The 27,082-nt window shown below is 41.0% G+C and overlaps 2 protein-coding genes across 3 annotated transcripts in view; both read left to right on the top strand.

Annotated features, from left to right (window-relative positions):
• LOC133436703 (apolipoprotein A-IV-like) overlaps window positions 1–27,082 on the top strand; it is a 298,467-nt gene that overhangs the window by 85,822 nt on the left and 185,563 nt on the right. The gene's annotated exons all lie outside the window — the stretch shown is intronic.
• Window positions 1–27,082, top strand: part of cadm4 (cell adhesion molecule 4) — a 199,907-nt gene that overhangs the window by 140,984 nt on the left and 31,841 nt on the right. The window contains exons 1-2 of one of the 2 annotated variants that reach the window (XM_061717234.1): window positions 7,127–9,265; window positions 17,599–17,745. In XM_061717234.1, coding sequence (XP_061573218.1) covers window positions 9,169–9,265; window positions 17,599–17,745 — 244 coding nt within the window. In that variant the 5' untranslated portion in view covers window positions 7,127–9,168. Of the gene's footprint in view, window positions 1–7,126; window positions 9,266–17,598; window positions 17,746–27,082 lie in introns of those variants that run through there. The other variant, XM_061717236.1, reaches the window with a different exon arrangement.

Raw genomic sequence — 27,082 nt, 5'->3', positions numbered from 1 at the left:
ATTCTCCTCGCGATCCTGCTCGTCGGGAACAGTGCAGGCAAACTGATGAGTGTGTGATTTTTTTTTTTTTTTTCTCCAGAGAGCAAAAGAGAAGGAGACAAAGGGAGAAAGAGTAACAGGGCTGTCTCTGGCGCAAAGAGGCTGTGTAAGGTCAGAGTGAGAGAGCGGGAAAATGAGAAAAGGTTTTGGAAAAAAAACCAAAATAAACAAAAACCAAATCCAATCAAGACGGTGACAGCTCGAGGGTAGAGTGGCAGGAGAAACTGGGAGGGACGACGGAATGAGATGGACAGAAAGAGATGAAGGGATGGAAAGAGAGATGTGATAAAAAAGCTATAAAAGGTTCCATTGAGACACTGAGTGAAAAGGAAGATTATATCATGCAAGTGCGAAATTATCCCATTGTTAGGCATTTGTGAATTGGCGGAATGGGGGCAAAGCAGCTGGCAGAGCTCCTTCCAGCGAGGTGGCCCATCGCTGCTCATTTCTAATCACCCACCTTATGCCACAACAGCAACCGGCTCCTAGCTGCACACACAAACACTACTTTATACTTAGCATTCCCCTGCAGAGCTCACAAAAATGAAACATCATAAGCTGCAGTCTTAGCAGACTGATAGAAACATCAATAACACATCATATGTCTATAACTGAAAAATAAAGAGCAAGAAAAGAGCCGGAGCCTACAAGTTCGGGCACAGTGACAACTGTTTGTCAGACATAAACACATCAGGGAACAAAAGAAAATTGCTCTCTGGTAGCACACATGTTAGCGCATGAACCGAGGCCACAAAGAAGCGAAACTGACACATACACAGCAGCGAGGAAAACAGTGAGCAAAGAGTCATAGCCTGTCGCTGGGAGGTGCGATGCCGCATGGATAATGAGTGTTACTCCCAGCAGGTAGCTGTGTAGCATGTGGCTCTCAGCGCACACAGACGCACTCGTTAGGGAGCTCCAACAGAACGTGCTCAACATGGCAGGTAACACTGTTGCATCTATCTTACCGGAGAGGACTGAGTTTAGTTTCCTTTCCCCTCCCAACGGGGTACTTGCATGGTAATGCATAAAATATGCCTGTAATGGATTCTCTTTTTTTAAACTGTGGATCTTTATTTTATAAATGCATGTGTGAAAACAACATGTACCAACAAAAACCTTTCAGCATTGATGGCCTATAGTGTCTTCTGCCTTTTATGAAGCTGATCTCTTTATGTGAGCAAATGGGAAAAGCTGCAGCTACTCGGATTCCTGCTGTACCTGTTCTGAATGTGACTGTTTCAGATATTATTTGCACTAGCGAGAGATATCGCCTCCCCTGAATGCCTTTTTTTTCGTGAACAATAACCTGTCCAATTGCTGTGTTACGTTTTCACAAGTGTACCTCAGTGTTTTTCATCTCAGACTTCACATCAAATGAGCCGGTGCTGGGTTTCCAGACAGTACTGTAAATTGGTACAGATTTTTTTCCTGGTATATTCCGAGTGAGCGTGCTTCTGTCAAAGTCTGAAGAGCTTCACTCATTTAAAATCCTGGCTCCTGCAAAGTACATACACGCTTGCTTTTACCTCTTATGTTTTATGACAAAGGTAAATGCTGGAAGGAATGTATTCATTGACATTTTTCTCTCCACATTTGAGAGTTGAACTTTTCTTAACATAGCGCTGTTGGAGGAGGTAAGGTGTTAGACGTTCAAAGCCACAGAATCAGAAGGAGATTGATTTTTGTGTCTTTTTTAAAAACCAAACAAAATATCCAGTCTTGACCTTGAACTTTGCTCCTGTCTTTTGAAATGTTTGAACACGACTACGGTCCTACACTGACCTGATGGAAGATAAAATAAACTCTTATTTTAGATCAACAAGAACATATGTGGAATGGTACAATTTTGTATTTACAGTGGAAGGTTTTTCTCACAATAAACATTTCTTTGATCTATTCATACAATTGCTCTGGAAACGTGTTTCTTTCTATGCGATTGTAAGATTTGGATGGAATGAATTAAATTAAAAAGCAGAGCATTTTATTCTGAATCAATCAATTTCAACTGCTTTTGTCAAGTACCCTAGCACCAGCCATCGGTATTGTTCTCCATATTCAGCTCTTGCAGCCTGTCACACTGGAGGGTTGTATCCTAAAATGCTTGCTCAGTTCTTTGCCTGGCTGGAGAAGAATAAAGCAGAAATTTTCTCTTTTAATGCACAGGAAAGGCATGGTAAATGCATAATGGAGTGGGACTAATAATAGGATGTCTACAGTGTCTACCAAAGTGCCTTTGTGTTTTTCTTGGTCCACCCTTTAAAATCACTGAAAAGACGGTGCCAAGTCTTCCGTTTGCTTGAAAGTCATTTTAAATCCACATCCTACCACAGATGCACAAACCCTAAAGCTGAGACCAACTTGTAAATTAAAGATCACACTTCTTGCACACACATTCATAGCCATCTATGACATTCCAGAGAGCCGGTGACTTGTTTTGTATCCTTATTAGTCTGTCATGTGGAGAGCACTATTGACTTTTATCCATTTGCAAGGCCCCACTGCCAACAATCACTGGAAATAAAGGAAATCAAAACTTTCACATCCTAAATTGTGTGAAGCATAAGACAGGTGGCATCACTTGAATGCTACTCAAATGATCGGGCTGTATCGATCACTTTTCCCTGGAGCATAAGCCGTGTCTCTAGAAAATGCAGTTGTAGAGGGTGTCCATGGATTGAGGAGTTGTGGCTTTTCTAATTAGAGGGTTCAGAACAGAGTCGGATTAGCCAGTGCATGGCTTCGGGGTAGCTATTAATACCAAGTCAGCCAGACAAACATGAAATCAGAAAAGTGAGTGGAGGAGGAGAGCTGAGTCCAGGAGAGACTGACTGAGCCGGCCAACCCTGATATGAATGTACTCAGACATGGGTTAGCGTTGTAGATGTTTAAAAAAACTTTAATTAAGAAGGACTGATTTTCCTCATATTAAAGTTAGAGATGGTATATAAGGAATTTGTCCTTTTTCCTTTTTCTTAAAAAGCAGCTTAAGAACTATATTGTGTTTGTTTACTCTAAATAGAATGAAAAAGTATCTAATACAAAGTTTATAATGAAATAAAATATGAAAATGAGGCTGCAACTCCTTAGCCATCCCTCAATATGCATACTTGTGTAGTTGTGAAATGTCATCAGTTGCAGGTGAAGCACTGATCCAAGTCATTTTAAGTCTATTTTTTGAGTATGGAGTATGAGTATGGTGTTCTTGCACTGCCTACTTAATCGAGTACGCAACCAGCGGAGACTTCTGAAGACTTCAGACGGCAAAGTATCCTTAATGCATTTCGCATCAACAAGCTGAAGTAACAGCAAAAGAGAAAGGAGTAAATCATAATTTTACACGTTTTTGAGTACATGTTAGCCTGCTAGCTGAGCTGTGATGTCTTTTTGTCACTCTGTTCCAGTTGCAGAAAGACTTAAATGTGTCCTAGCGTCCTCTGAAGTCCATTCTCACTAGACATATTTGCCAACAATGAACTACCAAGTACACAGGTCCAAATATGGTGTACTTGGAGCTATACTGCCCCTTGCACTTCCTGTCGTCCAGTACACTAACAATGAGTACATTTTTCCTAATTAATCCATTCAGATATGTCCGCTGATCATTGAAGTTCTACTTGAAAATGTTACAATCAATGCATTCAGAATATAAACAACTAAAATGTATTTTAATTTAAAAAGTATTCATTAAATTAAAAAATAAAAAAAATAAAAAAAACAGCAGCATCAAACATGGGTTAAAACACTGTCCCGAGAGCTACGCAACGAGACATGGGAGTCGAATCCACGCCTCTAAAATGAAAGATCAGGCTTATTCCACCTCTTTTCCTCCTGCTCCATTATCCTCCTAATGCAAAACGTGTTGCATATTAATAAGGCTGTGTATTTGTATCTCAGAAATGCTCCTGACTTGAGGAATTGGGAAAGCAACGATTAGTTGACGTTGTTGACAAAAGTCAGTAATAAAAATAGTTGGCAATGAATTTAATTGTCATCTATTGTTGGTAAAAAATAAAATAAATCAGCAGAGTGAGTCAACTTCTTCCTACCTCAGCTGAGAATTGCATATGTGCATTAGCTTTCAGCCTTTATTGTCACCACACATGTTTTTTCAACAGATTGAGGCATCCTTCTCCCCTCCAATCTCTGCTGAGAGTTGCAGACTTTGTCTGCTTTGAGGATATGCAGTTGTAAAAATTATATTTGCGCATGTTAAATAAATAAAAAATCATAATAACACACCTAATGGAATACTGTAGTCTGTATAAACCCACGTAGTATTTTAAAATGACCAAAATATATTTCTAAGTGATTTAGCAGGATAAAAACGTAATAAATTATTAGTATATCATTATTCAACATTTAATCATACTACTACTCCGACAGGTAGGAAAGGAAAAATGTTTTTGCTCTCATATTAAAAGACACATTTTTCAGTAATTATTTTATGTCCTTGCAATTATTTCCTGTGCATATTTTATACATTGGTGACACAAAATGAAGGTGAGAAAGACAAAGAAATATGTATACAGGGTAAACCAAAGAGAAATGTATCACAAAAACATAATTAATGTTAATTTTTTTCAATTAAAGATTTTTAATGAATCACTTTACTCTATTGGTGCTAGTACGTACGGGTCGGGGGGCCCGGCTGGTCTTAGACACAAGTAGGGGGTGCTCCAAGGAAAAAAGGTTGGGAACCACTGCAATAGAGTACACTGCAAGGTGAACAATGTGGCGGCGGCTTGTGACAAACCACAGCGACTGGCAGCAAAGTTCATTAAAATATGTATTTTTGAATTAAATGTCCACCTTTCTTGTGTTTTATTTTTAACTGGGACATCATTTAAACAACCTTATGCAAAATTTAGGAGCTGAGAGCTAAATAAGAGCCACGAGATTCATAATCCGATAAGTCGATTAATAGTTTCAATAGTCGATGAATAGTCCACAGTTGGGATCAAATCCCATTTATGTATTCTTTTTACATGTTTGATATCAACGCAACCATGCTAATACTAAGATGTTCAGTTACAATGATTCGCCCCTTGGGAGATTTTCATTTGATTTATCTTAACCTTTCAGGAACACATGTCCTCCTTCACATTTCTCCAGCTAATAAACCTCCAACATTCTCTCCTACACAGACAAAAATACACTCAGCCATCATTCCTAACACCACCACCACACGTTTACACACACACACACACACACACACACACACACACACACACACACACACACACACGCTCACATGATCCCAACCCACTTGCCCGCAACAACCTCAAGGGAGACATAAGTAATAAATTCAACACTTCCGCTAACCCAAGAAGCGCCTTAAGGACAAAGAGAAATTTAATCTCGGATAAGCCTCCCGATAGAATCTCTGCATTAGCCCTCTGCTGGTTCACAGCTATCCCATCAACCCTTACCTCCCACACCTTGGCCCAATTCCCTCGTATCTCGCCTCCACAACACTGCTTGTTTCTTTTTCTTTTATTTCCTCCCATCTTTTGACTCTTTCCAACTGTCTTGCCACCGCTTGTCACTTTCTTGTTCTCTTCTTTTCTCATTAGTTTCACTCTTTTTCTCCTCCCCTGTTGCATTATGTTAACCGTCCCTTGTATCCTCGTGATGTGCCCACCTCATGGCTTCACAGTTTCCAGTAACCTCTCATCTCTCTACCTACTCCCAGTTGTGTGGTACACATTGTATGTATCTACATGTTTTGCTCCTCTTTCTTGTCAGAGTGCTTTAATTCCATTGGTATTAAACGCTGGCGCGACCTCCTCGGCATACTTAAGCAGCCAGGGATCCTTGTAAGGCTGTTTGAGTGCTTAATATTTTCAGCACGCCACTGACTTAAGCCCCTTAAGTGCTTTGGCAACACTTATTCCACGGTGGCACGAATGAAGCCCATTAAAGTTTTGATTTGGATGAGAAAGAGAAGGAGAGAGTAAAAAGAGGAAAGGGGATAGGGGACACAATTTGCCATTACTTCCTTTCCTTCCGCACACACTGCGACAAAAACAAATACACCCATTAGGGGGCCGCCCACACAGGGGCTTCGCAGACATTCAAATACACAGATATTCGCCGGTCGTGTCATGATTTGCAATGTGTTCTTCTTCTCGTCAGTAATTATGTCTTTGTTGCTCTATAACACAAACTGTGATGACCCTATTTTGTTAAAAGCACTTGATAAATGAATTTGACTTTATTTGATTTGATAATAGGGAACAGCGTGAATGTATAAAGATGTTTGCAAACACAGCTTTCGGCAAATTAGAGCAGATAGTTTATGATCAGCTGATTAAGAACAAGCAGAGGTGCCGTTATAAAAGCAAAAGTGTGTTGCCTCTCACATTTTACAAGGTAATGAAAGTCATAGACGTGGAGCCTGGTGTAGTTAGCTCCCACTATTGGCTTTTGTATTGCCAGTTTTATTGCCACTAGCAGTAATGATAGTATACGTGGAAATGTGCTTAAACAAAGGGGTCGCATTATGCTCGATGTGTTGATGCACAATGTGCTGACAAGTTGGTTTACCCATTAGCAATGATGTTTGTTTCATTGCTATAAACATATGGAGTATATACCTCTCTGAATGAGCCAGGTTTACATCAGCGTAACTCACAACAAATCTGTAGTCTTGGTCATTTAATCTCTATTCACTTTGAAGTACAAAGCATGCAAACATGCGCAGAGCTGTGTGCAACCCCACAGACATAAAACCGTTCATTTAACATAAAGGGGCCCTGCGACGCTTCTTTGTGCGTCTGCGTGGATAAATAAGTGGATAGTAGATGGTGAAAGAGGCAAACATTCAGCCAAATGTACACTCTGCTTCAGTCAACACTGGACAGTCGAGCACATTCACATGCACACACACACTGCCACTGTTTGCTGACCTGAAAGACCCCATTGTCACAGATTCCATCCACAGAAACGCATCTCTAACCTTCGCAAAATAGGATGCAAAATATGCAGACACTGATCCCACACTGACACATGTTCTAAGCAAGGGGAGGGCGGCCAGGCTTATATAAACAAGCAAGGGACAGAACACTGGCAGTTGGACATGATCTGCGCTGTTCACGCTTTGGGATTATAACGGTTTTTGTAGATGCACAGGAAGTAAGTGACACAAAGCGAGGACTAATTTGTGGGAACTAACAAGCTTCGTTTTTATCAAAGGATTAAAAGAAGAGGACAAAGGGATGGAGCTAAGATGGATAGATTGAACATAAATTGTTCAGCTTGAACTAGCAAATCTATTTTTTGTGTGCGTGCCTGTTTGCTGCAAGGCCTTGGACCCACCAGACCCCAAACTGCTGGTGTAAACCAGCGCAGAGTTATTTTCTCAGCATCAGCCAGTCGACCAGTGAAGTAAGCGCTGTGGAGAAGACTTGTACTGATCCACTTTTGGCTTTTGCCAGAAGTTTCAGGGCCATCGCCTTTGGAGCTCATTATGGTTGCAGTGGTACATGCACTGAGGAAGAGCAGGCAGTGTGAAAGAATGTAGACTGACACCCGCACTTTATTCTATCAGTTAGTGCTCAGCGAGGTGTGCGGTGCGGCTCGTTGCACTTTGTACACTACAAATACACACACACCTGCACGTACAGTACACACCAGACCTGTGCTCTGTTGGAAACCAACAGGGCATTAGATCCTCAAAATCAGCACAACTCTGTCTGCACCCAAAACGTAGCAGGCTCCTGATCAGTGTGTGTGCTAAGCGTGTGTGTGTGGAGTGCACTCAGGTGCTGACGGCATCCAGTAGAGCATGTTGGACAGAAAGAGCTAGGTGGGTCGATTCTGCATGATTTTGTTGTCCGATAACCTGTGATTGTTCCAAGGAGTCTTAAATTACCATGTAAAATCACTGTCTTTTCACACCAGGGTGGGTACATGATAGTGTTTCGCTGAAATTCTTGGATTCAAGCCAGTAATAGTAGATACCTGTGAGGTTAAATCGAAATATGTAATATCTGAAGTTGGCTATTTTACAGAAGGCAAGAAATTCGACCTTCTGACTTGACGGAGCAGCAGTCAAACGCCGTAGATTTTATGTAAGCAAAGTTTTCTCCAAATCAGTTGCAGATTCTCAGTCTCTCCAGAGATCTAGTCAGTTTGGTTTTAGCTTAGAGGAACTTGACTTCTGTCTGCGTATTTGTTGGGTGAGAGGAGCTGAAAATTTATTTTGGCTCATTAAAATACAATATGTCTGACAATGAAGTTTGTTGCCCCAGATTTCTCTGTGCTGTAGGGCACAACAATGTTGGTTGCGCTGTTTGAAAACTTTTACAGCTAACACCTGGGCTGGTAAATTAGTCTTGATTCGAATGACTTTTTTTCTCCACATTGTTTGACATAAATATTGTGTTTTTGAAGTTTTTCTATCCCTTCGAGCGGTGTTGGTTGACCTGTTGGGGAGAAGAAACCTATTTGCTGCTGCGGTTCAGTATGTGACTGATAGTTACGGCTCTTTCTCGTCAAAATTTGTGTAGTTCTGAGTTGGAACGTTAGAGCCTACGGCTTGTTAAGAGATAATTAAATTGTCTCTCACTCAATTAGTTGCATAACTTTCATTGCTGTTGTAGACCTCAGTGTTGGATGTCTTTTCTTGAGATACTTACTCTGGTTTAGAGCAAAAAAGTATGTATACGAAACTGTTTTTCTTGATTGTCACTTCCTTCAAAGCTGTACAAGCGGCTGCAGTCCACAGAGAAAAAACCTACAATGAGCTCATCTCTGTGTGCTTTGTGATATAGTTCCTAAATTATTGGTTCTGTTATCACCTAGAGTTTTTGGCCAGGCCTTTGAGAACTGTATATGTGACTTTGCTGCAGAAGCAGTTTCAGTGCAAGCACTGTGAGACAGTGTACCACACAGGAGTCCTTTCTTTAAGTGTTGCTCTCAAACAACAACTTCTGTCTGACTGCACTAAAGTTTAGCTGGGCCGTCCGCACGTGTCTGCAGTATTGCAGTTGGGAACGTGTGTGAGGGTGTGCTGACTAGTGTGTCTATAGCAGTGCAGGCGTGTAGAGTCACAGAAGAGCCATTGATTAAGCGTGCACACACACTTACAGGCTCACACACACACACGCAACTTCTCAATACACAATGAGGCCTATCCGAAGCTCTGTCCCCTGCTGCCTCCTCCCCACCCCCTGCTCTCTGGTCTTGCGCAGCCTGGTTGTGATCCTGCTCTGCATCAATCGTAAGTCCTGCACACATGAACACACTCAGATGTACACGTACACACAGATTAAATAAGATGTGCAGTATTGATTTGAGAGGGAAATGCAGGTGTCATTCCACACCGAATAAGTGAGAGAACCAGCCCATAATGCTCACTTGCAGTCACTCATTTCATATTATTGTCAGGATGTGGTAACGCAGTCGCAAGTTCTTTGTTCCCTGAAAATTGTCCTCAGTGTGGATTAATGATGCAATTTGATGTTTCCTTATATACACTGAAATAATTGTGTTTTCAGAAGTAAAAAGATTTTTTATTCCAACTTTATGGACAACAGTGTATTTCCATTCTATGTATTAGGAATTTACAATATCTATTGGGCTGATGAATAAATTGAATCTGATAAGTGGATCCAACAAAGAAAGGAAAACTGTGAAATTTCTTGCTGCTGAGTCCCGACTTTTGAAAAAAGGTCATGTCACGCTCATCACATCACCTTACTCGCAGGACCCATGCATGGGTCTATTTCATTAGAAATGGCTGTGATGCCGGGCCAAAAAAGGCCAACCATTTTTCTTAAGGCAGTGGATGACAACACATCTGCTGCTTGCAAAGCATGTTGCAAGGATTCTGAGATGAGGAAGGAAAACTGAAAAGTTTTAACACAACCAGTCTCATATCTCACTTGAAAGATTGTCTAGGATAGGCTAAGGCAATAAAAAGAGTTTTGTTGTTCCCGTTCACCAGATATTGAAAACTGTAAAAAAAATAAATCCTAGAGCCAAAACATGCCATGGAATGGCAATGGAATTTATAGTGCGTATTGATAATTCTGTGAACAGTTTTGAGTACCTTTTGCTGGTGTGTGTGTGTGTGTGTGTGTGTGTGTGTGTGTGTGTGTGTGTGTGTGTGTGTGTGTGTGTGTGTGTGTGTGTGTGTGTGTGTGTGTGTGTGTGTGTGTGTGTGTGTGTGTGTGTGTGTGTGTGTGTGTGTGGGGGGGGGGGGGATCACAGTCCTCACATTTAAGGTTTGTAAAGTCAAATAGGTGCACATAAATTCACATCATTTTCACAGATTGTGTGCAAACCACATTTGCACAAGACATTCTTCTCACGTCTGTTTTTTTAGTTTCTTATTTAATTTGACTATTATTTATTTCTTCTTGACTACGTTTGATGTGACACATCTCAAGCTTATCCAAAAAGTTGTTCAATGTGAAGTATGAAGTATTGTGACACCTTACTCTCACATACACAAAAAAGATCATTTGAGAGCCAGGACTGTTGTTTGCCCTTGTAGATTGGCTACTTAAGTGTATATGAAGATTTTGTTAAATATTAATTCATATATATACATATTAGTATTGGTATAAGCCGTGCAGAAGCGCTTAATTATTGGCTTTGACTTCCATTTTTAATGTAGTTTGGAGGTGTTTCTGTGTGGAGTTTGCCTGTTTTCTCTTGCTTGCATGGGTTTTACTCGAGTTTCCTCCCACAGTCTACTAACAAGTGTTAGGTTAATTGGTGTTTCTAAATTGGTCATAGGCGCAAATGTGAGTATGTGTGCTGGTTTGACTCCATATTCTCCCGTTATAGATCAGGGACCTGTCCAGAGTGTACCTCACGGAGAGAGCTGAGATAGGCTCCAGTAGATCCCTGTGGCCCTGTATTGGATTACGCTTGTATAGATAATAGATTGATGGAAGGATAAGAGTAAGTTGTTTAAATAGATAAAGAATAAAATTGAAGGTGTTGGTCAACATTGAGCAAGAAGGATGGCTCATGATAGAACAATTCACAATTTGGGAATTGTTCAAAATGCTTGTAATCAAGCAGCAATTGATCATTGAGATTAATGACAGAAAGTTTATGAAGACAGTAATGTATAGCCATGGGGTTTAAGGAGACCAGATGGGAAATGAGTTGAGATGGATGGGCCAAAGGACTCAAAGGACAATGCCATCAAATGAAAGCAGTGAAAGAAAGAGAGATTTCAGAGTGACTGAAGATGTTGTTTTTTTTCTTCACAGCTATTCTCAGGAGAATATTATAAAAGAAAGTTTGACTCTAGAGTGGGAGTGTTAAATAGAGAGAGAATGAGGTGGAAAAGTGAAATGCAAGAGACCAACATATATTAAGGGAGAGACAGACTGACAGAAGGATTGAAAGATTTGGTCAGATAGAACTATGTGTGAGGGAGGGAAGGAGCAGCTGAAGCATAAAGGAGAAAAAGCCAGACAGAAATGGAGAACAGTGCATTCTGTGTGTGGAAGAAAGACAGAGATGGAGGGGATTGGTACAAAGATAAAACAAGAGACAAGGCCTCAGATGTAGTTGCATGGTGCTGAGATATGAAACCAAGAGTCCTAAGATTGATTGAGAACAAAGCAGAGAAAAGCAGAAGGGGAGTAAGACTCCTGTCATTATCACTAGGCATATAATATGGAGATTTTTTTTCCTCCTTTGCACGCTTCTCCATTGGTAAAAAAGCTTTTCACCGATGTGCACAGTATATTTTCCTCTGTGCCAAAATCTCAATTCCCTGCTTTGTTGTGTTAATGTTTGGTGGGGGGGATGTTAAAAGGGGGTGACGATAAGGGAGTATGGGGAAGAGAATGAGTTTGTGTCTTGGCATTCAGCTCGGTTATGTAATTCATGCCACTAGGGCAGTTTTGTTTGGCTTATAACCACGTACAGTAACCCTATTTTATACAAGCACACGCACACAAAAACACACACACACACACATTTACTTATTTAAAATGCATGCACACATCCTTATATTTCCTCCCTTACGTCCCTCTGATGGTCCATCAGAGTCATCATGTGCACTATACGTACACCAAAGGGAAGGGGGATTTTGAAGGGGTGTTCAGACCAGTGCTTTTGGCTCTGATGCATCTCCAGTGGGGTTGCCCTCATGTAATCACCCTGTAAATTCCCATTAAACCACTGTTCGGGTATGCATGGAGGCATTGTTGCAAGGTTTTCGTGGCCGTGACAGACCTGCAACACAAAACTCGGCACAGTAGACAGAGCTAGCCAGCTTTGGTCATGAGAAAACCATGAGAAGTGAGAGGAAAGGATGTTCAGGGGAAGAAACATGCACGAGAGCAGAGAGATGCAGATGCAGTGCAGTGAGAGACAGAGGAAGAAAGGATAGGGCAAGTGAGGGAAGAGGTGATTGAAATACGCCAAAGGGATGAGGAGACATAAAGATGCAAAGGTCAAAATGAGAAAATGTGGAAAGGAGGGGCAAGACAAAAAGACTATATGTGAGAAGAATAAGAAGACAGCCAATGTCAATGGAGAGGATAGAAACAGCGCGAACAAAATCTAACTTTTATAAATACATACATATATATATATATATATATATATATATATATATATATATATATATATATATATATATATATATATATATATATATATATATGTGTGTGTGTATGTATATTTATCCAAATAATTGGAAGTAAATGTTTTCAATGGCTGAGAGTCATGAAAAGAAGCAATTTTCTGGAGATTTTACTGATTAGCTGTGCATTTTGAACAGTACCCCAATGCATTATGGAGAATTTTTCTTTTTGCTGAAACGGCAGAAAAAAGAGAAGAAAGGAAGGAGGGAAAGAAATGAGAAGAGAAAGTGGGGAGAAACTTGAGTTATGACAGGCAATTATAAGAACCCAAAATCAAGAGGAAGATGAAAGAGGGAGGAAAAAAGTCAAACTTCAGTTTCTTGATCCATTCATTTGTTTTGCCCTCTTGTCCCATTTACTCATCGTAGTTTCTCCCCTCCGTCATTCCCCTGCTTTCTCTCTTTCGCTCTCCCGGCACACTATAAAAACAGCCCGATTATGCTGCAGACTTGAGCTGCAGAACAAATCACTTTAGCGAAGGAGTGTGCAGATAGAACCAGCAAAGAGGCGGGAAAAGATTCCCACTGAGTCACAGAAAGAGAAAGAAGGAGAGAGACTGCAAGGGGAAGGAAAGCCCATTGCTGTCTGAAAGGAAGCAATTGCAGGGGCAGCAAAAAAAAACTACATCAAGTAGGGAAAAGGAACGAGGGATGGGGTTAAAGAGACAGATTCTAATGGGGATGAATAAGAGTTGCAACAGTTCTCCTTAATGCCTAGTAGAGAAAAGTAGAGAAAGAGTAGAGAAAAAGGGGAAAGTAGACTTTCAGGACAGCCCTAACGAGAAAGATGCATGATGAACGATGCAATAAAAGATAACGGAGATGAGGAAGGAGAAGACAGGAAGAACGGAGAAGGGACAATGAAGGCAGGCGAAATCAGGGATCAGATCAGGCATGAGGCAGGGAAGAGACGAATAGAAGGACTATGGCTTTGAATAAAAAGAGAAGGAGGCAGATGAGAGAACGAGATTAGGTATGAAGACAGTGGGACAAGCATGCTCTGAGAATAAATTGGGGGGTAGGGGGGTACACTAAAGAAATGAGAAGAAGGGCTTGAGCGTTCGCGAGCCTAAAAGAGCGAGGACAGAAGCAAGCAACAGAGCAAAGGTAATGAGAACAATCGCTTGGAGATTTGTAAAGGATTATGTATTATTTGAAGAGGGATTTTTTTTTGCTTGTATTTTTCTATGATTGGCAGAGTGCTTGCGCCCTCAGAGAGGCGGAGTGATAATTTTAGACTGGGAACAGAAAAAGGGAAGAGGGATTGGGAGAGAGTTGTAGGTCTACAGAGGGAGTTATGGAAGAGAGAAACTCAATGTCAGCTGTTTCATAGAGTTAGTACACCACAAAACTCTGTGATTAACCTGGAGCCAGTGTTCGTACACACAAACATTGCAAACTCCATTTGCATAGATGCTGTGGAGACAGACCCACCTTGCAGACCCGGGGGGGTGACTGAAAAGATGTACATGCAGATAGGGAAAGACGGAGGCCCTGCCAAAGACGACCCATATGAGTGGAAAGTATGAACTGTTGTCATTGTTTTAATTGAAGCAGAAACAACACAAGGGGTTAGGCGTTGTGGTCCCCTGCATTGATTCCCTTGTACATCCATTGCCAGCATGCAAAGAAAACACAGGCTCTTGGCCCACGTCCAATTTAAAGATAATGACAGATAATGAAAAGGGTGACAGTGACTACACTGATTCAAGGATACAAGGGAGCTTGTTCGGGGGCAATTGGAGACAGTTCATCTCTTATGTGGCTTGTCTTTCTGTTCCATCTTCACTTGTCTCCTGTCTTAGACGCAGGGACAGGGAGCAATAAGTGCAGAGCAAGGTGGTAATTCAGCCTGCTAACCCTGCACCAGTGAGGCAGTTTCTTGAATTTACTGTGAGCGAGGGTGAACCAGCAGTCCACCTGGCTGCCTCCCAAATCCCTCTCTTTTAACTTCCTATATATCCCTTCACCACCCCCTCTTCTCCTTATACCTCCTGCCCCCCCTCTGCTTATAACTCTACCCCATCGCGGGACCATTAGGACAGGCCCCCGAACAGCCTTGTCTTATCAATTTGTGCGCCTGTTATTTATTCATTTGTTTATGCATTTTGAAATGATGACCTCTCTCAGATGCCTATGATGCCATCAATAACGTTTTGTTTTTTTTTGCAACGGTTGTGACAGCTGAGTTGGAGGCGTCTCAAATCATGAGTGGCACCAATTCACTGCTATGAAATACTGCCCCCGCTTGGTTGGAGAGAGAAGGGATTGTTTTCGTTCCTCCTCCAGTTTTATTTATCAGCTGATCATAGCACTTCCACGATACCGACTGCTGTAGGCATTCTCTCTTAATATGAGACCACGCTTGTGGAGTATTTTATTATGGGCACAGGTTTTAATGGGGCTGAGATTAATACCTCTGTCACAGAGGTTGATTCGCTCCCCCTCCCTTTCTTTCTCTCTATGGATTGGACTATGCTGGTGATCAGACTCACAGGCTCACAGCCTTGATATGAATGGCAGCCTATAAAATCTACAGTCAAACTAAAGTGCTGTATGCAGCTATGCCATGAGCAGAAGTGGAGGAATGCGCGTCATCTCTCATATATTTTGTCCAGCGCCCACCAGGTGCATTATTATATCCTAACCATCACTTCTTAACGCCATGCTATCATTGACTGAAAAAAGCCCTCCCCCACTCAACTTTTCTCCATTCCCCACATTGGTTGTCCACCTACAACGAGCAGGATCTCAGTTGTCCCAACTGAAACAGGCATTCATGGTTTTGAAGGCATTTTCTTTACTTTTCCTTTAAACTGCACTGTCGTGACTGCAGCTAATTTCCTTTGAAAGGGTGACAGCTGTCAGGAGAAATGGGACTACGAAATGGATAGCTAATTAGTTTTTTCTGGCATCGTACCAGTCACAAACGTCTGACCACTTCCCCCCCCTTTTTTTTATCAAGTTGCACTCCCACTGGACATCCTCATTTTACTGTTAATTCACTAATCACACACAGACTCAACATTGGCTTTGCCACGATGAACAGCAGCACAATTACAATTAGGTTGCTGAAAACAATGGAGGCATAACCCAGCTCACTTGCTATATGGTGTTGAATAATAACAGTCATTAAAAAAAAGAAAGTGGGATGTGGTGGCAGGCCCTGATGGCCTTTGATATAAATCACAATATTGATGCAGAGAATTGGTGCATTAATGACTTCAATTAGATGTAATTGTTCATTTTTTTCTCAGTTCCTCTGAGTATTAGAGCCTCCTTTGTCTTTATTCCCCCTTGGTTACGTTCTATCTCCAGTTCAATATCTACCATGTCTCTGCATTTCCCCTTGATATGATGAAAATGTGAGCTTTGAGTACTTAATTAAAATAGATTACAATCAAGTAAAGAATTAGATTTGGATGAAGTTAGAAGGATCAGATGATATCAAAGTGACTTAATTGCAATTTTCCAATCTCTGCATTTGCACACCTTCTGCAGATGCCCACCTATTGCACAAGCACGCACACTTAAACACATCTAAGAACTAAAGTCACGCTCAGTTGCAGATATAGACATTTATTTTGGCCCAAAGCAGTCAAGTCAGCAACTCCTGCTATGGCAGCCACCATCTGTTTGTCGCACAGCATTTCCTTCCTTCTGAAGGTGTTTTACAGAGCTCGGAGACTCCGCTACACTCAGCAGGGAAATATATATTGTCGTCTTTATCGGCTCTCCTCGTGGCCTGCTCCATCGCTACACTTTGATATTGATGTTGTTGTTTCTCTCAATCCTCCCCATGGCCAACACTTTGCCGGGGATGGAGGGAATGCAAATGTGGATGCAAATTGGTAAATAGTAGTTTGTGAAAACGAGCAAGCTGATCTTCTCTCGAAGGCAATTACATTCCACCCTTAAATGGTACCCCCCGATGTGAGTAACGGATCCCCAAATCATTTGACTTCTGATGATGACTTTATACATACATCAGGCACGACGGGAGGTTAGAGTCAGCCAAGTCTTGTCAACAGCCTGACCCACAAACGTGGAGGCTGCAGCATTCTGAGCAAAAGCAGCGTCCTCATTTGACTCATGAACAGCAGGAGAAACTTCTAAGAAGCTCCTCCCATTTATAACCAACTTTTGCTGGAAAAAATGTTGGCCTCATGAAGCAGACAACTTATTATGTGATGTTGTTTCTGAGAGTGTAAAGGTTCTAATTTACTGGTAAATGCTTTTGTGAAGCATGTGTTCATAAAAATATTGTGTACTTATTCCAAAGTGCTGAAGCTGGTGCATTATCCATCGCATAATACAGTGTAATCAGTCACGTCAGTTCATATCTGGATGATGAATAGCATTGTGAATGTGTGACGTCCATTCAAGGCCTCCATCTAAGAGCTTTGTACTTTACACAAGACAATAACCCTGCAACTTGAACTGGGCCTGTTTGTGTTTAAGTGCATATGAATTTGTGTTGCTTGAAATTGTAATGGACCAACAGCCTTTTGATAAGGTATTATTTGTTCAGAAGTGTCTTGATGGATATTATTGCAGGAGACAATATGGATGTTGGAATGATAGTTTTTTTTCAACATGGTAAGCGATGAATGGCGGTAATTATTATCATCTCTATTGTAATCATAAGAATCCATTGCTCATGAGGACCCTCTTCAACTTGTGGAGCCCTTCAGTGTCATCTCCTGCATTCAGTCTCTTTATCTCTATCATTTTTTTCTTCCTTTGTTGTGTCCATGTGATGAATAGCAAGTAAATGAAAGATGTATTAAATGCCTTATTTTGAAAGATTGCATCTTAAAAGAGCTGCAAATTGATCTTTTTATTTTTGTTCTATGCATCTGTTGTTTTGTTTTTTTCCTTTCCATCATTCAGCGTCTGTATCATTATATTTACTTCAATCTTTTTCTCTCCTCCAGCCCGTTGTCAGGCAGTGCAAGCTGAGAATGTGACGGTCCTGGAGGGAGGCACAGCCCATATTTCCTGCCGCCTGCAGAACTACGATGGCTCAATTGTGGTCATCCAGAACCCACGCCGACAGACTCTGTTCTTCAACGGCACGCGAGGTGTGTAGCTGCACAAACATTTATCACTAAAGGGAGAACAAAATGCATCTGCATTGACGCACTTGCCCTTAGTGGCATTTCAAGAAAGCTTTTTAGGCGCATTAGCTCTGACTCACCAACATGTTTTACATTATTCTTGTTACCAATACCCTCACTTTGCCTTGAATGGGATTTCACATTAAAATGTCCGATAACAGCCAAGTTAATTCAGGAGATGTGCTTGCACTCTACCCTAACAGTGTTACTGCGCTAACTGTTTTAAAAGCATAATTTGAAGCTCGCTGCATAATCCACTGTTAACCTCATTGATGAGATCATAGCTTATTATAGTCCTCATTAAAGCATAGGTTTAGCAGTGTTTTCTTCTTTTTTTTTTTAAAGCCAGCTTTGTGATAAAATATTATTCCCACAAAATATTATAATGAAGGCAGGTTTTATTTAGGGCCTCAGGGTAAGCAAACACTGTTGTTTTTTTTACTGATTAAGGGCAAGCTGCTACCTTTGTCAAATTCTTTGTAAGTGCTGCAAGGAAAAATAGTATAAAAAATGGCAAAAAGAATAGTAATCAGCGACATTACACATTCCTGTACCATTTGTGTGGAACTGATTAATTGTAGAAAAATAGCAAAATGTCTTGTGGCATAGCAGTAGATACCGATTACCCTCAGAATCAGTGCGATACAGTAATACTATCTTGTGTTCAAAGGCGTCAAAGGTATAATTTTATGGAGTGTTCTGGGTTAAATGGGAGACTGGTGTATTTCTTTACCCTGGCTCAGTGAATTAATAAATATGTTGGGTATCGATAAAAGGTTATATAGCCTTTTGTCCAGACTTCAGACTTGGGAAAACTGTTATTCTGTGTCCCTTCCATGGTACAGTGGGGCTCAGTACAGCGGGCATTTCATGTTCCACTACAGTTAGGACCATAATGACAGCAAGATATTATTTTTCATGGCAGTATCAACTGCATCTCCTGACACATTTTCTTGGCGCAACATAAACTACACAGCAGTGCAGGACATGGAAAGAACGTAGTACTTGATATTTGCAAACTTTGCCCCAGAAACAAAGGTTAGCTGTCTATTTGAAAGGCATTTCCTGAAGACAAAGACATTGCTGTTGGAGGTATCTCTTAGTCCCCCTTCCCCAAATCCACCCATCCCAATGGTACTGTTTAGGTTCCCAATTCCCACTATGTGCTCAACAGTACATCACGAGGCGTTTTTAGATTACACTCTCATACACTCCCATGTTTTACATGCACTGGGCAGTGTAAATGCAAGGAGTATTATTGCCTCCCGATGCATGAAGCCAAGTTGGGGGAATGAAGAGGTGTCAGGAGGCGTTGTCTAGCCCGTTGCCGCTCTGACTGCACACCCAGTCCATATTCGGTGCACACTCAGTCCAAAATTTACAAAACTAGGTCATTTACAAATCTTACAAATGTTGTAGAAGCCTTACAAATCTTGCTTAGAAAGCTAAAATTCTTGTGATTCCAGCAATATAAACCATTTCAGGATATAATCATAGCAGCTGGTACATATCGACACTACAGTAATAAAGGTCCAGTAGATCCAATCCAGTAAAGTATTTAGTCCAAAATACATTATTATACCAGTAAATATCCACAAACAGCCGCTCTTCATTGTGACCGTCGTCGGATAACCACATGTTCTTATGTTTACATGTCTGTAACTCCGTTCTGCACGTCTGCAGACGGGAGACCGTGGTGATAAAATGGAGCCTGCACCTCTACTTTGATTGATATGTTATCCGACCATACAGGAGCTTCCCTGTCCCCTGGAAATGGAAATGACACGCACGTCCGGCTTTTGTCATGAAAAAAACTTAGCCAATTGCAGCAATCGCCCCGATAACGGTGCCATTGTATAGCCAAGGAAATGCTGAAAACAACGATATGCGGCTCGAGGCTGTCGGGATAAATCCCACAGCGGGAAATTCAATCTGAATGTGAGAATCACCGCTCGGATCAGACGTGCGTCTGTGTTTTTACTCTTTATATGTATTTATATATATTTCAGCAATATTTATAGTCAATCTGGATATATGATAGGATACATCTAAGTGTCAGCTTTCATTAGATACCGAAATTATGACTGTATGTTCAAAGGTTCAAAAGTTATGCCCATGGGACATAATCTAATGTCTAATTATTATAATAAAAGTCTTTGTAAGACATAGTCTTACAAAAAAACATGTGTAAAATACTCATCTTTTGTGGTATTGTTATCCAATTTGAAATTGCACTAGATAAGGCTTCAGGCTGTGGTCTCAATGTGTTTTCCAGCTAATAAGTCACAGTTTCACTCATCTGCAGACATCTGATTACGAAACAAATTTCCGGCTGAAATAAAAACCTTCAATTTCAGTGTGTTCAAACTGAGATTAATCAATTATAGTAGCAGTTACAGTGATTCGGACAGTAGGGGGAAAAACTTCAGTGATACCTTTCAAAAGAGACCAAAACCGTCTTTGTACTTCAAACAGTTCAAGAACAGCTTTCAATTTACTTTGGGTATGCCTTGGATAGGTGTTTTGGGCGATTTTTACAGGAGTGGGAACAAGCTAGTGGTACTTCATAAGACAACGGCATCACCGTGTCTTTGGTTGGCCTCATTAACATTGAAATAGCTGGCTGATGCAGCACTGGGTGCAACAGATGGAGCGGGTGCCAGGGTACCCCGATTAGCAACAGGATTTGTGTAGTGGGTTCTCAAAATCACGCAGAACACATCAAAATATGACCAACCGAGTATTCCCCTGCCACTATTGTAGTCGTTGATCGCATATAACTTATTTCTACTGCTCTTCGATTTGTTAATGACCTAAGTCTGTCATGTTAGTAACTAGTTGTATATTATGGATACCATAATATGCCGATTAATGGTGTCTTCGGCTCATTTAAATAACAAATTTACTGTTTTTTTTAACTGGTGATTTGGGACAATGAGTTCTACAGTGTGTCCATCACGGATCTGGGTCTCTGGCTTTTTTTGGAGAATTTCTCTCATTTCTGTGAAGCAAACAAAAGAGTTTGCTTTTCAGCAAACACGGTATCCCTCTTTCCCCTTCACTTGACGAACTCGTCCTCTTTCACATGATAGCTAATTTAAGGCTTAAAAGCATGTTTCCTCATGGGTTTTTCCATCCTATCACTGACATTATATGGTCACCATAGTGCTAATATGAGATAGCTAGCTCAGTCCAACAAAAACAGGAAGTCACTGGGCAGTACTGCGCTACTTCCTGTGCCAAATTTTAGAGCCAGAAAGAAAAAATGGGATTCATTCTCTAAAAATGTAATCGGGCTGTGTATAGATGTAAAAGCTTGCAAACCTTGATACCTGTTTTTGGCAGTAGCCACTGATGGTTCTGATACTCATGTTGGAAATGTCACAACTCAGATTTTCACATGGGAAAAAAAATCAAGGCCCAAGTACTGACATAACAGGTTGGCAGAGAAGTGGACCAGTAAGACCAAATTCTCTTGAAAAAGCACCTGTTCATTTTTCAGCAACTCCTCAGCCCTGTTTGTTACTGTGCATGAATGAAGTTCTCTGCTTTCCTGAGCTGTTAGAAAATCCATTCTATCATGTGGCTACACCCTAAAAACTTTGGATCACTAAAGGTTTGTAGAGGGGTTGTTCTGCTGCTTTTATTGTGTTACAGGTGATGATTTTCTTATCTTGAGTCTGTTTTGCTGGGTTAACTCCACACAGTTTCTGCAGCTGAATGTTGCTCACCTCTCAAGTGTCTCACACGTTATTATTTTTGCCTCAATATGTTCAGGTAATATTTTCAAAGTGCCAGTCACTGAACTGAATTGTGCACATACAACCGCAATAGCAGCTGAGCATTCAGAAATACTTTGGTGTTTTTAATTGGATCATGGCTTTGCCTCTGATAAAGATTTTCATGCCAGCACCAGTTTTAAAGAGCCTTAAACCTATTGTCTTGGATATGAAAGGGGAAATAAATGAGTTAGCTATTGAATTGGCACAGAAGGTAGATAGATATTTTCAACTGCATACTATAAAAAGATGGGACTTTTGTAATGTGAAGGTAATAAATGTCTACTATTCTATAGCTGAGAATGAAGTTAAAGCTTGAAATGAAAATATGAGAGGAACATTTTTTACAATGTGTTCACATCATGGGCTCATGTATAATATGCAGAAGCTATCTAAGAACCTCTAAAGCTCATGCCTTTTTTATATAAAAAAATGTAAATAAGGGAGAACTCATGTCTACTTTTAATAGAAGTGATCTGTATGTTTCTTCCTTTCCTCATGCTTCAGCTTTCAAGCAGGATACAGAAGCAAGAAAAGTATTCCCTTTCGGTATTCACTAGTTTTCAGATAAAATGCCTTTTGATCTTTCTCTTCACCACAACAGTAGACAGACACATTGCGCTTACGCTGAGAACGCACAGTTACACTTTATTTTGTCTTAACTGGACACACTTATGACCCAATCACAGTGCTGGTGGAAAAGTAATCCAAACCCCAATACTGTCTGCTTAGAGCTTGCAGTTTTTGCAACTGAAGTCCAGGTAGTTGATTTTGGATTTGTGGTTTAGAGCCACTTTGATAAAAGACAGTCAGAAATTTGACATCGACTGTTCCTGAGAATCATCTGCATGTGTGAACCAAAAGAAGATCCCTGAAGATGTATGATCAAGAGTATTTTTCAGCATGAGGGTGCAACGGGACGTGTAACACTGTTTCAGTTTCCATCGGTCCACAATTCTGTGGCTACTCTTAGAAGTGGGTGTCCAGTCTTGACCACTCCAAAGGTACAAAGCAGAATCCTCAATGAGGTTAAGAAAATCCCACAGATAACCACTAAAATCTAGAGGACATTACTGGAACTGGCAAACATATTTCTTTATGAGTCTGCTATAAGTCATTGAACAGGGCAGATTGTGAAGAACTCCACAGACAAAGCCAGAGCCACTAAAAAACCATAGCTGTGTGCCTCAATAAAAGAAGAACCCTGGCAATCTTCTAAGACTACTCAGAAAATGCTTTGGGAATTGATAAAAAACACGAGTTTAATTAAGAGGGAATTATACTCGGCATTATATGTTGCACAAAAAGAGCGCACCTTAAAGCTTAGAATGAATTTCTTTTTTTTTTTTTTATCCCCAATGTTTTTCCCATTTTCATCACCCAGTGCTCCTACCTGACAGTGACAGTCCTGGGCATTGCCATCCTCTACCAACCCCGGGAGTTCCTGCACTGAGCTCAGGTCTCCTCCTTAACCTGAGGAAACCTGAGCTTCTCCAGCCGGACGTAGCGCGTGGAAGGATCACGTTATTCCGGCCAGATCCTCCCCACCCCAGCTGGCGCCCCGGTTGGCCAGAGGGGGCATGTATAGCCCAGGACTGTTGCATGTTTTTGTGAGGGTAGCTCACATTGCTACCCACTATAAAATTGTTTCAGAAAAAGAAAATCTGCCCCCTTGAGTGGCCCAGTCAGAGCTAAGACCTTGACAGACGTGCTGTGGAAAGAACTCCAAAGTTGTTCACACTAAACATCCTAGAAATGTGTCTGAGCTCAAGTAGATCTGCAAAGAAAAAACAAACTTCCTCATAAATGTTCTGGAGGTTTGATTAGCCACTAACTAAGAGTTAACCTTGGTTTATATATATAAAAAAACAAAACATGATAATTGTATGTTATCAACATCAGCACTTCTATTTTATTGTTACTTGGATGATGGCTAGAACACATTTTAAAACCCACCAAAGGCTTGAAACTCACTTTTATGTCATTAATACCAACAGTGACGTGGTATGAAACCGTTAACCTCTCTATTCACGTGAATATTTGCATGTGAACACATAGTTTTAAGTCAGGTCAACATTTCTTTTCTTTGACATATTTCACACCCACAGTTTTATACCAGTACTTTATGTACCGGTACTCAACAATCATCATTTCCAATCTTCTAATTATGAGATCTCCTTTGGAATAATTTTTATTTTCAGCCAATTTGAATAAAATAGTAGTTGACTTCCTGGACAAGTGTAAAATACATAAGAGAAAATAGCTTCTTCACTCATAATTATACCTTTCACTGGTGCAAAACTAGAGTGCTTTAGCTCTAAACACTTGTTCCCTGACTTGTCAGCCACTTCCATCATAGAGCGGACTGAACTGGGAACTTGAGGTGGCCGCTTTGGGCAGGGAATCTTACTTTCAACCCCCCCACCCCCCTCCAGCTCCATCTGATCTGCACAACTGTAAGTTCCATTAAGTGTTTTATCAGAGCTGCCTTGTCTGCTCTCCCCCACGAGACATCGACTTGCACCCTTTGAAAAGCATGGTGAAGATTAATCGGAACATGGAGGAAAAAGGGTTTGTGAAGCCAAGAATGAAAGTGAAAATGAGAGAGAATATAGAGCAGAAGGGAATGATATTCAGAACAGAAGGTTAAGAAAGACACAGCAGCAGAGAGAATAAGGAAAGGGACAATCAGGCAGTGGAGAAGGACACAGATTGAAATTATCTAAATTTTAGGGGAAGTGTAAAGTATCAATGGCTACCCATCACTAATTTGGCCCCTGAAAGCACCCAAAAACCCTCACTGCGGTGTGTAAATTACACTTCACTCGGGCTCTATCCACTTGCATGCTTTTTCCCATTGCTTGCCTATTGTCCATCTGCTACCCAGGCTACAAACTAAGTTTTTCTCTCAACCCATTCCACGCTAGCTGCCCATGTACGGCTCATGCAGGAAGCACATTGAATTAGGCTGAATGTTTTGCAAGCAAGAAACCAGTCAGGGTTGTGTTTTATGACACAGTGGGGACAGTTAGCTATAACAGAGCAATAGAACTAACCAAATGGACCCTTTCTCCTCAGTGGTCCATATCTCTATTTCTCTCCCCGTTGCCAGCTCTCATCAGCATGCAAATGGGACAGAACAAAAAAGGTGAACTTGGACTAGAACAGAAGTTTCACATTTGCCAGTTGCCAATTTGCACAGAGTAGGGGGGGGGGGTTCCAACAATGCTCTCACTGCAGTGGCAGGAAATTTTTGAAGTGAGGGGGAAAGATTATGGCGGCGTACTCGCTGCATCCCTCCAGGCTACTCTCTTATACTCCTGTGGATTCTTGTCTCTATCTATATTATTTTATGCCACCTGCTGTGTTATGTAGTTATATTAGTCCATTTCTATCATTCAGTCTTCAGCCGCCCATCTTGTCCTGAGCACACACACACACACAAAAGCACAAAGACAATATCGGTACCACAGTACCTCTGTCATGTTGTGAATTTTGCTGTGAGGTGGCCGGGTGCTACATCAGGGAAGAGTCTGCTTCTTTCGCTGTGAGCCAGATCAAACACAAAGGAAACAAGAAAGAGACAGAACAAAACAGAGCTGGAGAGTGAGGGAGGGAGGCTTCACCACCGGTTCGATACAAAGTGAGCCTTGGAGGTATTTTTGAGAATCTATGGACATTGAGCTACTGTCAACCACAGTATAATTAGGATTATTTGTTATTATCGGCATTTTTCTTGCCATTGACTTGACTCTTTCTTGACAACAAAAGTAAAATTGTTGCATACTTATCGCCTCTTATCTTTTTTTTTTGTCAATGCTTCTTTTTTTCCCTTTTTGGTGCATTAGGAGGTACCCGAAGTTGGATGGTAATTCACTACAGTTGTGGCATTTAAAAAAAAAAAATCTGTCTGAATTGCATGTAAAATTGTGGTATTTTAGCCAGACTCAGAAAGCTGCAACACTCATTTTAATGGCTTTCATCTACTTTTTCATGGTTGCACAATTGGCTTTGTCTTAATAGTATACAAAAGAGTTACTCTGTTCCTTGGAGCAAGTGAAACAACACTGATTAAAGCCTAATAAGATGAACAACAACAGGAATCCAGACATTAATTAGAAAGGGAGAAATAAATACAGCCAAAGAGAATGGATGAATACATTCTACTTCAGGATGGTTCAATCACTGCTCGGGAAAATGAGCACACTCCCCACAATCTGGAAATGAGAGCGCCAAGGCATATGTTATGTTGTATCACTGTACAGCCTGGAGCTGCTCCATCGAGACAGACTTTGCAAACTCTCTCTGAACTTTTTATATCAAACGAAGGTTTGGATTTAGCAGCGCTATCAATTCCAGGGCAGAAATCATCCGGGGTGCTCACAGCCCCTTTTTCGCCCCCGTTTTGCCATTTTTCTTCTGTAGAGCTGTTCGTGGAAGTGACATCACAAATTAGATGGTAAAAACTCTTGGTTCCAGACTGTGTAAGATAGAGCTCACTGTTCGCTAACACAGAGCAAACTATCTCGAGGCCAAGGAATAACTGATTCCAGTGCTGAAAATATCAGACCACTCAATTAAAGCACTCCTTCTTCCCCTTCTGCTGTTTGATGTTCTTGTCAGACACTGACTGCAAAAAGTTTTATGAATTTCCATGGATTGCATGCATTTTCAGAGCTACACTGGCTTTACAAGGATGCAGCATTTTATTTAACGTCGTGCAGATGCAGAGCTACAGGGCAAACACATCTAGACCTGCATCTCTGGACTCACGCACCCAAAGTTACCTGCATCAGAAACACAGTTGGCTGTATTATCAGCTCTTAAATGATAAGAAAAAAAGTGGTAGCATCAATCACCCACTATCTATCGTTTGTACCTTCAGGGAGGGTCGAGTTTGGACCCACTTGCTTCCAGAGCTCTGAATTGCTGCCCATGTACTATTAAACATACTGCATTGTGTCCATTGATGCTTGTTTCTCTGGCTGGAAGAAAAAATTGCACATACACAACCCCTTTTTTTCTCCCTTGGCATCCAGGCATTGAATACAAAGGTTGTGTCACACTTACTTGGCAGCGCCACTGAAATAACAGAAAGTTGCGATGAAAGGCTGCCACAAGGCTGAGCAACAGCGACGCAAACTTGAAGGTTGCTTCAAACTGACTGACTGAAAGTCACGACTCTGTGACTCCTACCGCTTCAAAATAAAAACAGGTTGAGCTCAGTGGACGGACACAGCATTTACACAGCTGGTGAATTAGGATAAATAAAGTGAAATAAAATAAAAGTCAGCTTCTAGAGGCAGAAATACGCTTGCGTAAATGCAGTGTGAAGCAGAGTAATGAATAATAAAAAAAAAAACAAAGCAAAACAAAAACATGGCAGTCGATCTAGCTAAGGCTGCTCAGGACTGCGTCGCCAGTAATCAAACTGTTCACGCTTGAGGACAATTTCCATGCTGCTGAATACGTGAGTTTGTGATCATCTCCCTTAAACGTTTCTCATCTTTCAATTGTGTGTT

The sequence above is a fragment of the Cololabis saira genome, chromosome 3 (assembly GCF_033807715.1).
Source record: "Cololabis saira isolate AMF1-May2022 chromosome 3, fColSai1.1, whole genome shotgun sequence".
Lineage (NCBI taxonomy): Eukaryota > Metazoa > Chordata > Actinopteri > Beloniformes > Belonidae > Cololabis > Cololabis saira.
The sequence above is the reverse complement of the archived record's forward strand: the minus strand, read 5'-3'. Positions and strand labels throughout refer to the sequence as shown.